This window comes from Musa acuminata, chromosome BXJ3-3, assembly GCF_036884655.1.
Source record: "Musa acuminata AAA Group cultivar baxijiao chromosome BXJ3-3, Cavendish_Baxijiao_AAA, whole genome shotgun sequence".
In the NCBI taxonomy this organism is placed as follows: Eukaryota; Viridiplantae; Streptophyta; class Magnoliopsida; order Zingiberales; family Musaceae; genus Musa; species Musa acuminata.
In genome coordinates, this window is record NC_088351.1 from 34,956,428 (window position 1) to 34,968,624 (window position 12,197).

Genomic DNA, 12,197 nt, shown 5'->3' on the forward strand with positions numbered 1-12,197 from the left:
CCATCGTCAACCTCCTCCATCTATCATCGTTATATTTGGTTGAGTTCATACTAGTGCTCATTAGTCGTTAGTTGTCAACACCCACAGAAGTATACAATTTCGATGAGTTGGCCCTCAGCTTTAATTGGGGGCATTGACCATCGACCCTCAACACCCACGGATGTAGACAATTTTGATGAGTTGACCCTCGGTGTGGTCGAGGTCTTTTATGATAATGAAGCCCTCACCATCAGTTGTGAGGTCGAGCGTGATAGGAGATTTGGCAACCAACTGATGGGTGCCGATACGCACTCCGTCAATTGCAACAATGGATAGAGGGGACCAATGTTAGAGACAGATCTGTTTGAAGGTATTGAGAACAATCTCAGGTGAATTCTTTTAAAGAAAACTTATATTTTTTAAATGATATATTTTTAATTCTTTTTAAAATGTTTTGGTTATTTTCGGTGGAACGTTTCCACTTTTTGGAATCGGGCAGAAGGTTCATCATGTCGTTTATCTTTTCTCTCCATTTCCCCTTTTCTTCAATTCCATCCAATCCACCCAATAAAGGCAGAACACTTAGTTTGCAATTAAATAATATTAATGTATTATCTGCATTGACCAAAATAAATGTATTATCTCTATTCCCTTCACCAACATGCAATTTAAGCTTCGTTAACAATCCTGTTGGCCGTAGGGGAGTCAGGAATCTTGATTAGGTCGCTACTCGGATATTGGCCCAAGGAACTTGTATTTGAAACACATGCCATTCCAAGTGAGAAATGACTACTCATGTCATTTATCATCCATATCCTTCAGCTAAAGTTGATGAACGAATTCCAAGTCAAATGAATAAAAACTAACTTAGATCAGATTCCTTCGATCCTCAGTAATATGGAGAATAATTTTCTTTCAGCTTTCAGCTGGCACATATCCTTGATCACTGGCACATATCCTTTACTGAGGATCCTCTCGATCCTCAGTAAAATGTGTTGTTGGTTGTGGAGTAGGCCACCTCTAAGACCATCAACCAGCCTTGATCACTAGCGTAAAGAATCAGCTTCACCAAGGGAATCGAGAGCGCAGGAGAATGGCTCGGGTGCCATCACCTCTACACATCACAAGAGAGAGAAAGAATTGTGCATTCCCAATATCCTGCAATGTCGTATCTACCACTTTCAGAGGAAGTGCAATGACAACTCAAAGATCCGCAGCCATCCCCTCCCCTCCCCTTTCACGTATCTCATCCAGTTAAAAGAATCACTCAGCATTTCACGGATAGCCTCTCTGGAAACACACAACCAACAACACATTTTAGCAGTCATGAGCAGCATGTATTAAAAGATTGCGACCGCCTCAGAGGCTGTACATAAGGCAGATTGGGAAAAAAAAACTAAAGATAATAACTGGAAAAGCCAAGTTCATAAATAGTAATTCAAAGGCAACACGTTTCCAACGGAAGAGCAGAGTGTTGGAGTCTTACTTGTGAGTTCGTATGTCACAATCATCGAGGTACCCCAGAGTGACATGTTTAAGAACCTGGGGCCAAACCCTCTATAGAAACCTCTCCAGCCGTCCTCCTCAACAAGCCGCTTCATCGTCTTGGTAACTGATGGCCTGCCTATGTACCCGTTCATGACCTGTGTTTTAGGAAGAAAATATTCAGCTTGCCTGGTGACCATTGTCTACTAAGCAGATACAATGTTGGACAAGAAAAGAATGCATAATTGGAATTCATGCCATCATCCCAAGGTCCACAATGTCATATAGAAAGCAGTAGGCCAAAATGTGCCTGTAGAATATTAACCAAGTGCTCTACTAAATCATTCTCTTTTCTAGTCAATCAGAGGGTCTCTATATCAATGGATTTCAATATAAAACATTATCTTATATTTAATATATATATATATATATATATATATATATATATATATATTTTTTTTTTTTTTTTTTTTTTTTTTTGTTTACACATGCTTTGTCTTTTTCCCTTCACAGAATTTAATGCACTTTATAGTTTAGACCTCATAAACCTGTGCCCATTTAGTTTCTTTGTTTTTCATCTTCTTCTTTCATCTTTATTTTTTACGACTGAGGCACAATGAATCCCTCGAACTCGATCAGCACCCACTTGATTTCTGATGTCATGATGGCCAAAGTAGCAGATAAGAACCAAAAAAAGTAAGCTCATTCTATCACACTCTTCAATACAATTTTTTTTCAAGTTACCATTCTGCAAGATTAGAGGACTAAATTTACCTGCAGCCGAGTCTTGATTGTATCTATCGGAGTGGTGATAATTGATGAACAAGCACCAGCCAAGGTTCCAGCTGTCGCCTGAACAGTTACTAGCTCTAACTGAGATGGTTTTTTCTCTGCATCATTTTGATAGCCTAGGCTCCTGACCGAAAAAGAAAATAACAAAGATGTTTGTACATACACGTACTTGGCCATTATGATATGCAACCTGTAATTCTGAACAAAAGCTACCCTAAAAATAGAGAACAATATTGTGACAGACGTACCTCCAAATAACATGTTGAGCAGCACCATAAGCACCCCACCAAAGAGCAGATGCAGGTGACTGGGTTGCCACTGTTATCCCAAAACCTCTATAAAGGCCATGAAGTCCCTCGCTCCTGAGCACTTTACGAATGACATCAAAAGGGCCATTATATTTGATCATTTCAGGCAGACCTTGCACCATCAGTCTCTGGGAAATCTAGGAATATGAGCAAAACTTAGTTCAAATATAAGAATGCACAGGATCTGATGTTGTGATGTCAGTGTGCTTCCTTTTCTTTTTGTGCGTGAGCAGATGCAGGTGCGAGTGGCTTTTTTGGTGGATGTGTGTGTTGAAATCCAAAACAAGTACCCATTGTTGCAAATCTCAGTGTTGAGTAGACTAATAGCAAGATGCCCTTGATTGTCCTGATTTAAACAAAACATTTGTGTGACAAAGAAAGGGTGCACAAACAGCCCTTGTGAAACCAAAACATAGTCTAGCTCAAATTCATGTTTTGCTTCTATTATGCTAAAAAGCCTTTTTCCTTAGTTGGATAACATATTTCTTAAGATCAGGATACGTAATGCATGCTATAGTGGTGGAATTTGAACACACCAAATGAGACAACAATTTGAGGGGGATAGGCTTCAATAAATGGAAGGACCGGAGGAATATATCTACTGGTTGTAATCTTAAAGGGACAAATCACTCTTTTTGTTTGATTGCTCCAAATCACATCGCTGTATTCTTTAACTGCAATTTATTGTATTCCTAAAGCATCATTTTTTTTGTTAATCATTTTAAGTATAAATCAGGTGGCAATGAAAAGTACATAAACATGATGCAGCACAAATTCAATATCCTTTTCCTTTTAAACAATAGCCCCTCTGCATACATCAATATTACTAACTGGAAGAAATTGTGTGAAATAATGGTGCCTAATCAGGACAGGGACTTCAGTGCTCAGATGGAAAAACATGTAACATAAAATAAAATTGGAGCTGCAAATTAGAAATGTTTAATGAATGGGATAAAGATAACTTACCACATCCAAAGGCACAAAATAAACAGATGAAAATACATTTGAGACCAACCCTGCCGCTCCGTTAGACAAAGCAATGCGTGTTGCCTCAGAAAGATCCATGTGTTCTGTGTATTTGAGCATCATATCTTTAGATACTTCAAGTGATGTAAGAGCCAATACTCGACCAGGTAACGATCCAATGGCAGAGGTACCAAAACCTCTGTACAGTCCAAGAATTCCATCGTATCTTAGTATTCTTCTAAACATTGAAAATCCATGCATGTGTGATAATCCAGCTTCAGCAACTTGAATTCTAGTTTTAACAACAGCTGTTGGATGCAATAACCCAGATTGAAGAGTAAAGAGAACAGCACCAATAACATGGAACCTCATCTTGTCCAACCTTAAGTCCACAGCAAAACCAGCAATTAATTAAATCTTTTAACTGTCAGAAGATGCAGGACAAACTGACATTTACTAGATTTCAAACAAGGTAGATGGGATGCCACCAGAAGAAGAGAAATATGGTCGAATATAACAAAACACAGTAGTTTGGTGGGCTAGTGTATAAATCTAGGTCAGGCACATCCTTCAAAGAGTGACTGCTAATACCAGAAATCATTCAATAAAACATCCTCATCCTCATGCTTTCCAAGGAATAGACATGAAGATATAAATATGCATCAGATTTGGAGACACAATGATCTACATTTATAACAGGGAACCACCAATGAAGTGGAAGAAGCTTATGTGACACCAAATTAGCTTTTTAGATGAGCATGCATCATATTTTGTGACACAATGGTCTACATTTATATCAGGGGACAACCAGTGAAGTAGAAGAAGATTAGGTGAGACAGGATAAGTAAAAGTTAGCTCTTAGATGAGTATTTGCTAAGTCAATAATGAGTCTGTAAAATTAGGTTTAAGATTTGTTCTCTCTGTTTTGTTACAATTATAGTGTGCCTATGGTTGTTGTCAAATATTACCAGGCCAAAAAAATTTGTTGATGATTGTGTTTTGCACTTTTGTATTCATCAATCGGAAATAATTAATAAAATAATTATCACAAACAAGACAGCCTGAGTAGTCCCTTCTGCAATCGCAAGATTGCCATCACTCAGCCACTGGATTATTCTAGCTCACATGACTGCACTGCATTTTGCATTTGGTAATTAAAGTTTTACTGGCCAGTAGAACATAGAAATGAATGGAAATATTTTGGACAAGATAAAATAAATTGCCAGGACACAAACAAAAACACACACTATTGTTAAAATATCTTCCACAAACATACTGCAATCAACAATATCATCACAATCAGACGCTGGTGATCGGCAACATATGATCATAATGTATCAGCTCGGTGAGAATGGATCAAAAACTCTGACGGGCATAAATTTTACTTCTTCTTCTCATATGTCCGCCAAGCACTATTATAGACTACGGCTCAACTATTTGATCAAGAAATCCGATAAATGAACAGAAAGTGCTACTAAAATTTATTGACAAATGCCAGAAATGATCTTTACCCTAAACGCATCAAGAAATGTAAGAAAAACACGAAGCTTTATAAGAAGAACAGATTCTTTTTCCTCCTTTTCGTTCATCCACCAAGCACTAGTACATACAGACAATGGCTCTATTATTTGATCAAGAAATCCAAGAAATTAATAGAAACTGCAACACGAGTATCTTGACAACTCGGAGCTTTAAAAGAGAAGGGAAACTTCTCCTTCTTTCCAATCGTCCAAGAAGCACTAGTATCGCACACTACAACTCAAATATTTGATCAAGAAATCCAAGAAACGAGCAGAAACTGCTCCAGAAATTTCTTGGCAATTCAAAGAAACGTCTTCAGCCTAAAACCATATAAAGAAGGAAAAGAAAAAGGGGCCACTTAAAAGCGAAAATATCCAAGAAATTTAGGGGAGGAAGAAAAGAAGAAGCGTAGACGGAGAAAAAGGGAGGAAACCTGTCCCAGTTGATGTTGGTCTCGGAGAGGGCGAAGTCGGCGGCCGTAGCCTCTGCTTCCACCGCCATCAGGTCACCTTCTTCCACCACCGTCAACAACAATGGAAGCAGCACGCGGACCTAAACCCCAACACCTACTTGGTTGTTTCTCGGAGCTTAGTTCCTCTTCTTGGGCAAAGAGGAGGAGACGAGAAGAGACGAGGCCGATGCGTTAAATCCCTCGTTTCCTCCTGCTTCTTGGAAACGGAACCCATCTCTGTCCCTCTTCCATCGAGAAGAACCGTGGACAAGCTTCTCCGTGGCGAGAGAGACACAGAAGAACAAGAAAAAGGCGGGCCGACTCAAACAAAGTGTCACGCGATAGTCATGCGCTTGGCCCCTCCCTACCCGCGTGGCAACGTGCGGACCAGACGTTCCTCAGTGGGTCCCACAATCGGCCCCGGTTCGTATTTGTGGGTCAACTTATGTGGCGGTGCCTCAGTCAAACTTCACGCCCTCCCCGTATATTAGTTGAACAGTTCGTATGTATGCCTGTATAAATTGAAATTGCAATATATTCCCCTTCAAATTAAATGGTGTCGTCATATTAACGATCGATTGGAGAATGCTAACTTTGTAATGTGTTATATGCCAGACGCAAATTATTTAAGGACGTGAGTACACAAATGATTTATCTTTGGAAGTACATATAAATTTGCCATATTTAATTAGCAATAAAAAAGGGCCTCCACGAAGAGAAAGTAAGCTGTACTACATGATAAAGTTCGGAACTTACCCCACCCTGCAGCCTTACCCACCTCGCCTACCCTTCACCACGTGGTCAAAGTCATGTGGGCTCCACATTTTCTCTCTCCATCGGATCTACCGTACACCTGTCGTTGACGAGGCCTTTTTCTCGCCACCAGAGTGGCCGAGCTGTATTGGTTCCGACAGCAAACACAGTTCCCTTCTCAAAAGGATGATGCCGACGTCAGCGAATCAAGATATTGTGGGACCCGTCAGGCTATAGCAAGGGGGAAGCTCCATGATTTCTGTCTGGAACGAGACAGGTGAGCTCCACCCCTCTGAACGACAGACCTTTCTTCTGCCATGGCTTCACGTGCTCCTCCTTCGCGCCCCATCCTCGCGCGTTCAAGAAAGAATCGAACGTCATTTGTTCGCTTGCGAACAGAGCGAGAGCGCGCCGACAAACCTGCCCGCCTTCGCTGTCTTTACTCTGATCCACGCCGACTACTTTAAGAGATGAGACAGTGTTGAATCCTGTGACTGAACAGATCGAGCGAACGCCTGTCGAGGGAGAAAGAGAGGCTCGGCCGCGATGGTCCGCACCGCGGGACGGTCTGCTGGTCTTCGCAGCATTCCGACGGGCCTTCTGCTGCTGCTGCTGCTGCCTCTGCTGCTGCTGCTGCCTCTGCTGCCGGCAACATTACCGGTTGAGACCGCGTGCGGCTCAGGCGCCGTCGTCTTCAACTTCGGCGACTCCAACTCCGACACCGGGGGTCTCACCGCCGGCCTCGGCATCCTCCTCCCCCAAGAAGAGGGCCGCGTCTTCTTCCGCCGCTCCTCCGGCCGCCTCTGCGACGGCCGCCTCGTCATCGATTTCCTCTGTGAGTGAACCCTACTTACCTCGCCGACCTCCTTCGAGATCTTTTAGCGGAGAATGAGAGTGGGTCGGTGTTCGCAGGCGAGAGCTTGAACACCAGCTACCTGAGCCCGTACATGGAGCCGCTGGGGGCGGATTTCAGCAGCGGGGCCAACTTCGCCGTTGCCGGCTCTTGCACTCGCCCACCGGACGTTCCCTTCGCCTTGGCCGTCCAAGTGCGGCAGTTCCTCCGCTTCAAGTTGCGATCTTTGGAGCTCGTTGCTCAAGGTTTCATCTCTTATCTTTATCAGACTGTTGAGATCAATGCTTTCAATCGAAGGCATTGGCGATGCACTTAGCATGAGCTGTAGAATGCACCATTGGTGCATGTTGCAGGTGCCGAGGACCTGATTGATGCAGAGGGATTCCGCAACGCGATATATGCCATTGACATCGGGCAGAATGATTTAGCAGCAGCCTTTTCTGCAAATTTAAGCTATGTTCAGGTCATCGAAAGAGTCCCATCGGTCATCCATGAGATCAAGAAAGCTATTGAGGCAAGTCTTAGTATAAATCATCAGTTACTTGATGTTTGTTTGATTCACGGAAGATGTCTTTCGATCTTATGATGAAATTACTGCAAACACTATGCTGTTGTCTATGGTACATTTGACAATCTATATCTTAGCTTTACTGATTCCTGATGTTGACTTGAATTTGACTTTGATTGAATATGCAATGGTTTCACAAAAGAGGGTTTTCGTGTCCATATCGAATGCGTTGACTACCTCAACTTAGCTTTGTCAATTCCTTGATGTAGTTTGAAATCAACCTTTGGCTGATTCTACATTAGTTTTCACAAAATGTTGACTTTTTATTAGGTTTAATCAAAGTGGATTGAATGTGCATATCTTACATTTGCCAATTGTTAATATCAATCTGAATGTGTCTTCGTTTTATGCTGCATTGGATTCATAATGGTTGATTTCCAATGTCCATATGAAGTAAATTGACTAACTATACCAAAGATTTAATTATCATTCAGTTATCTATCAGACCGGTTTGGTAGTGTTGCTCATAAAAGATAATGGTAATAAATAATACCCGATTGGTATCGCACCATATTCACCAGTATTTGAAACCATGAAATAGATTACCTTCATCAGTTTTCTGTTTCTTTTTTTCCACAGTGAAGAACTTATAGTCAACGTCAACAAACCTACTCATCCTGCTAATATAGCTTGTTACTTGGTATTTATTCTCATTGATCTCTATGTTTCCTTATGTCTCTGATGAAGTGCAAATGCAGAATTTGTATGACAATGGAGGGAAAAAGTTTTGGGTACACAACACTGGCCCCTTGGGATGTTTGCCTCAAAAGCTTGCCCTGCCGCAAAAACACAACAGCAGTTTCGATCCTTATGGATGTCTGATTCCGTTCAACAATGCTGCCAAGGAATTCAATGCCCAACTGAGTGCTCTTTGTGATAACTTGAACTCAGAGTTGAAGAATGCCACCATTGTTTACACTGATATCTACTCTATTAAGTACGATCTCATCGCCAATCACACTGCATATGGTAAGCTGTCGAATTCATGTATCGAGCTATCTTCATAGTTCAAGTTCCAAGTTTCTTTTCAAAATTTCATTGAGAGAGGGAAGTGCATAGCACAAAATCCATGGCTTATACTTGGATATTTGTTTCTTGTAAATTCCAAAGTTTCTTTTTGATTGCATTTGAAGGTGCACATCATCAAAATGGTCATGATTACTTCGAATAGGTAACAAAAGACCATCATCCTAAGTTGCTTCCATGGACAGTCTCCATGATTCTGCCATGTGATCTGTTTTGCAGGTTTTGAGACTGCACTGATGGCATGTTGTGGATATGGTGGACCTCCATACAACTTCAATCAAAGGATTGAGTGTGGTGCTTTTGGCTCCCAAGTGTGCCCTCTCGGCTCAAAGTACATCAGTTGGGATGGGGTTCATTACACTGAGGCTGCCAATGTTATAGTGGCTTCCAAGATACTGACAACAAAGTATTCAAAACCCAATCTTGCCTTTGATTACTTCTGCACTGCTTAATTTTTATGCTTCGGATTCACTCATTTAGCTCGAGTCGATTTACATCGCGATAACTGTAATTTAATTTTCTTCCTAGCATACATGAAAAAAAGATGTGAAAGAAGAAGAAAAGGAGGTAGAATCTGTCAGCAAGTTTTGCCTACATCCTATTGAATCTCTTTGGTGAATTTGTATGTGGATCTCTTTAAATGGATGGGATTTTTGTACTGTTTCTCATTATATCTCATCAAAGAAAAACAATTTTGATTAGCCATGTGGCACAGAACTATATCTTTGAGTTCCAAAATCAGTTTCAGTAAGCAAACTCTGTGCAGTCCTCCTGGCAATCACTACTGGATTTTCTTTCTCTGGAGCTGAGGAAATGGGCTTTGGATCAGAGTCATGTTGAGCTTCATAAATCACATGGGCAGGATAACTGTTTCCCTTTGACTTAATCTGGACATCCTATTTAAGCTGCTCGCAGACATAATAATTATGTCCAATCTCCATGGGCTAATAGTTGATGGCTGTCATTCCTGTCTGTTCACTGTTTTGCATGAGCTATAAGGGGTTCTCTGAATCATTAAGCTGTTGGATTCATCATCTAAGTTCTGAAACCTGTTGGATTTTGACAATCTTTGTGTTTGAGACAGTCTCTCTCTCTCTCTCTCTTATATATGTATGCAAATCTGATGATGATGGCTTAACTGTCACACATTTATCTTTCTCAGATCAATCGAGATGCCTTAGGTTACAATCTCCATCTATTCTGTTTGCTTGATCCTTCCGCAGCAACAAAAACCTTATGAACATGATGGAGACTGAACCATGATTGAAGTCTCTGCAGAAAAAACAAGAAGAAAAAGATGGGAAAAGCCATCGCCACCAAGAAAGATGCGACGTAGCAATGCAGGCCACTTGAACCCTCGAACAGTCTCTGTTGTCATGTCAATGTGTCCTGTGCATGCTGTTTCATGCAGACTTCAACGCTTCGCTTCTTCTCAGCCGCTCAAGACTCCGCCTTTACCTGAAGTCACATCTCCTCAATCTTTTTCGTGCGCCTCCATTTCAATCTGATCACAAGAAAAGAGTTCAGCAATGCACTCTATTTCCTCGATCCATCTTCTCCTTCTCTCTCTCTCTCTCTCTCTCTCTCTCTCTCTTGTTTGTCTTCTTCTAGGTTTGACATGGGTAGACTTGGCACTGCTCACTGCCCGGTGGCACGAGTTTAATGCACGGCAAGGCCAGCACCAGAGGCAGCAGCCATGAAAGCAAATCCAACACAGCTTGAGAGGGATCCAACCCAGCAATGGGAGCCACAAGCGCATTGTGGGTGCTGTGTCCCACACAGTCAACTCCTGAGATCCCCAAACCCCCCCCCCCCCCCCCACGCGATGAGGCTTGCATTACTTCACAAACTGTAGGAAGAAAAAGGAAGCCCATTGTGCTGGACAGCATCATTCAACTCCCACTACACCAGACAATGCATTGCATGTGGATGCTTGAGAGCCATTGCTCTTCAACAGTCCTATGCTTTCCACACTCGATCAGAATGAGTTCAGCTGTTGCTGCTAAACCGTTCTTTTGTGTGCGATGGAAAAGAGAGACCTTGATTAAAAAGGACATCTTACCTACAACTCCGACCAGCTTATTTGAATCTCTATCATGTTGTTATTGCCTTGGATTTACACCATGATGCATGATCTCTTTGCACTTCATGAAACCACAGGATTCACAGGCACACACCACAAACATTACAAGCTCCAACATTTTGAAGCTTCCTTCCCTGTAGGGTATTTTTATGTGGGAATTCTAGAGAAAATCTTAAAGTATAATAAAGTGTGGTATAGGGTGTGCCATTGACACCAAGCATATGTCATCTCTACTTTAGTTTGTCTCCCTGGTCCTGATACAGTCACTCATGTGCATCTCCATCACTTTAATACAGTCACTCATGTGACCACTTGGTAGTCACATCTCCATTATATTAATAGCTTGGTTTGAGGTTACTTGAAATATTACAAAGATGATTCAGTGTTGGCCTCCTTTCTCATGAGTATGACTGTTGTTTTACCTCAAGTTTTCTTACAATTGCACTTTGTTGAATGACATTAGGATGAATCCAATGTTGCTTTCTGCTATTTTACTTTGCTTGTGACAGTCATCACTTTACATGTCCTCTCTTTTTCCCAGGAATCATAGTTTGTTTGCACACTAAACAACTTTTGTAAGTGGCTTGAGTGTTGGATCAGTAGTAAAGTAAAAGAAAAGGAAAAGCAGATGCTCTGCTTGTGCTAGGAATAATTTTCCCATCTTCATCTTTATTCTTGTGCTATACTGGGATTTCACTCTAAGAATTCCAAATGTTCAGACATGGTCTATGATTGATGAGAAGAAAAAAAGAAAGGAGAAGATAATGTAGAGTTGACTCAATTTTCACTAGTTAGATTGTCCAGCCCTATCTAACATTTGTTGGGTCATATTTGTCATGGCCTATTCCTCGAGAGAAGAAAGACTAGTAGAAGAGGAGTGCATTTTTCTCCTTCTAGGCCTTACCATGGAGCATGCAATCTTTTAGCCCACATTGATGTTTATTTCTCTATTAAACATGCAGAAACAGATGTGTGCCACCAATTAAGCAACAAAATACTAATTAAAACTGATAACAGGGAAAGGCTACTTTACCAGCATGTGGTGTCACTTTTTCTCTCTGAACTTATATTTCACACAGTGGCTATAAAAACAGAATGCCTAGAACATGAAAAGTAGATAGAGTTTATGGATATAAAACTAAAAAAGGGGTAAATTTCTACCATTATGGTTTGTATTAATCATGCTTTAATAAAACTCAAAGATTGCAGCTTTTATTCACAGAAAATGGACAACCTTGACATATATCAGACTGAAACAGTGGAATCAGATGGATTGCAGTCCCTGTCCCACAAGCTAAAGCATCCTGAAACCTAGTCTTTTGGACTGCTGAGAAAGAATTCAAAGCACTCAACCATTTCTAAAATGAACCCATCCAAAAGCACTGGATGAGTAGGATTGTTGTGCAGTCGTG

General features: G+C 41.2%; 2 protein-coding genes across 3 annotated transcripts; one reads left to right on the forward strand and one right to left on the reverse strand.

The window, feature by feature from the left end:
• Positions 1–753: 753 nt before the first annotated feature.
• LOC135585387 (uncharacterized) lies at positions 754–5,765 on the reverse strand. 2 transcript variants are annotated; one of them, XM_065143162.1, is made up of 6 exons: positions 5,485–5,765; positions 3,531–3,912; positions 2,505–2,692; positions 2,239–2,380; positions 1,466–1,622; positions 754–1,269 (listed from the first exon to the last, which is right to left on the reverse strand). In XM_065143162.1, the coding sequence occupies exons 1-6, from the start codon at positions 5,550–5,552 to the stop codon at positions 1,247–1,249; spliced, it is 960 nt and encodes a 319-aa protein (XP_064999234.1). In that variant the 5' UTR covers positions 5,553–5,765; the 3' UTR covers positions 754–1,246. The 2 variants fall into 2 exon arrangements, with proteins under 2 accessions (XP_064999234.1, XP_064999233.1); XM_065143161.1 differs by having other exon boundaries at positions 755–1,269; positions 2,505–2,701.
• Positions 5,766–6,724: 959 nt separating this feature from the next.
• LOC135633573 (GDSL esterase/lipase At1g09390-like) lies at positions 6,725–9,373 on the forward strand. Its single transcript, XM_065143174.1, has 5 exons — positions 6,725–7,090; positions 7,168–7,353; positions 7,462–7,622; positions 8,375–8,645; positions 8,922–9,373. Exons 1-5 carry the CDS (start codon positions 6,802–6,804, stop codon positions 9,152–9,154), a joined length of 1,140 nt encoding a protein of 379 aa, XP_064999246.1. The 5' UTR covers positions 6,725–6,801; the 3' UTR covers positions 9,155–9,373.
• The last annotated feature ends 2,824 nt before the right edge of the window (positions 9,374–12,197 follow it).

What these genes read in the sequence shown, in the direction of transcription:
- LOC135585387 (XM_065143161.1), bottom strand. Translation starts at nt 5,552, where the DNA reads ATGGCGGTGGAAGCAGAGGCTACGGCCGCCGACTTCGCCCTCTCCGAG. An exon ending in ATTTTGTGCCTTTGGATGTG is followed by an intron (nt 2,702 to 3,530) that starts GTAAGTTATCTT and finishes TCATATTCCTAG; the next exon opens with ATTTCCCAGAGACTGATGGT. An exon ending in GCTCAACATGTTATTTGGAG is followed by an intron (nt 2,381 to 2,504) that starts GTACGTCTGTCA and finishes TTTTTCGGTCAG; the next exon opens with GAGCCTAGGCTATCAAAATG.
- LOC135633573 (XM_065143174.1), top strand. Translation starts at nt 6,802, where the DNA reads ATGGTCCGCACCGCGGGACGGTCTGCTGGTCTTCGCAGCATTCCGACG. An exon ending in TTTGGAGCTCGTTGCTCAAG is followed by an intron (nt 7,354 to 7,461) that starts GTTTCATCTCTT and finishes TGCATGTTGCAG; the next exon opens with GTGCCGAGGACCTGATTGAT. An exon ending in AGATCAAGAAAGCTATTGAG is followed by an intron (nt 7,623 to 8,374) that starts GCAAGTCTTAGT and finishes GTGCAAATGCAG; the next exon opens with AATTTGTATGACAATGGAGG.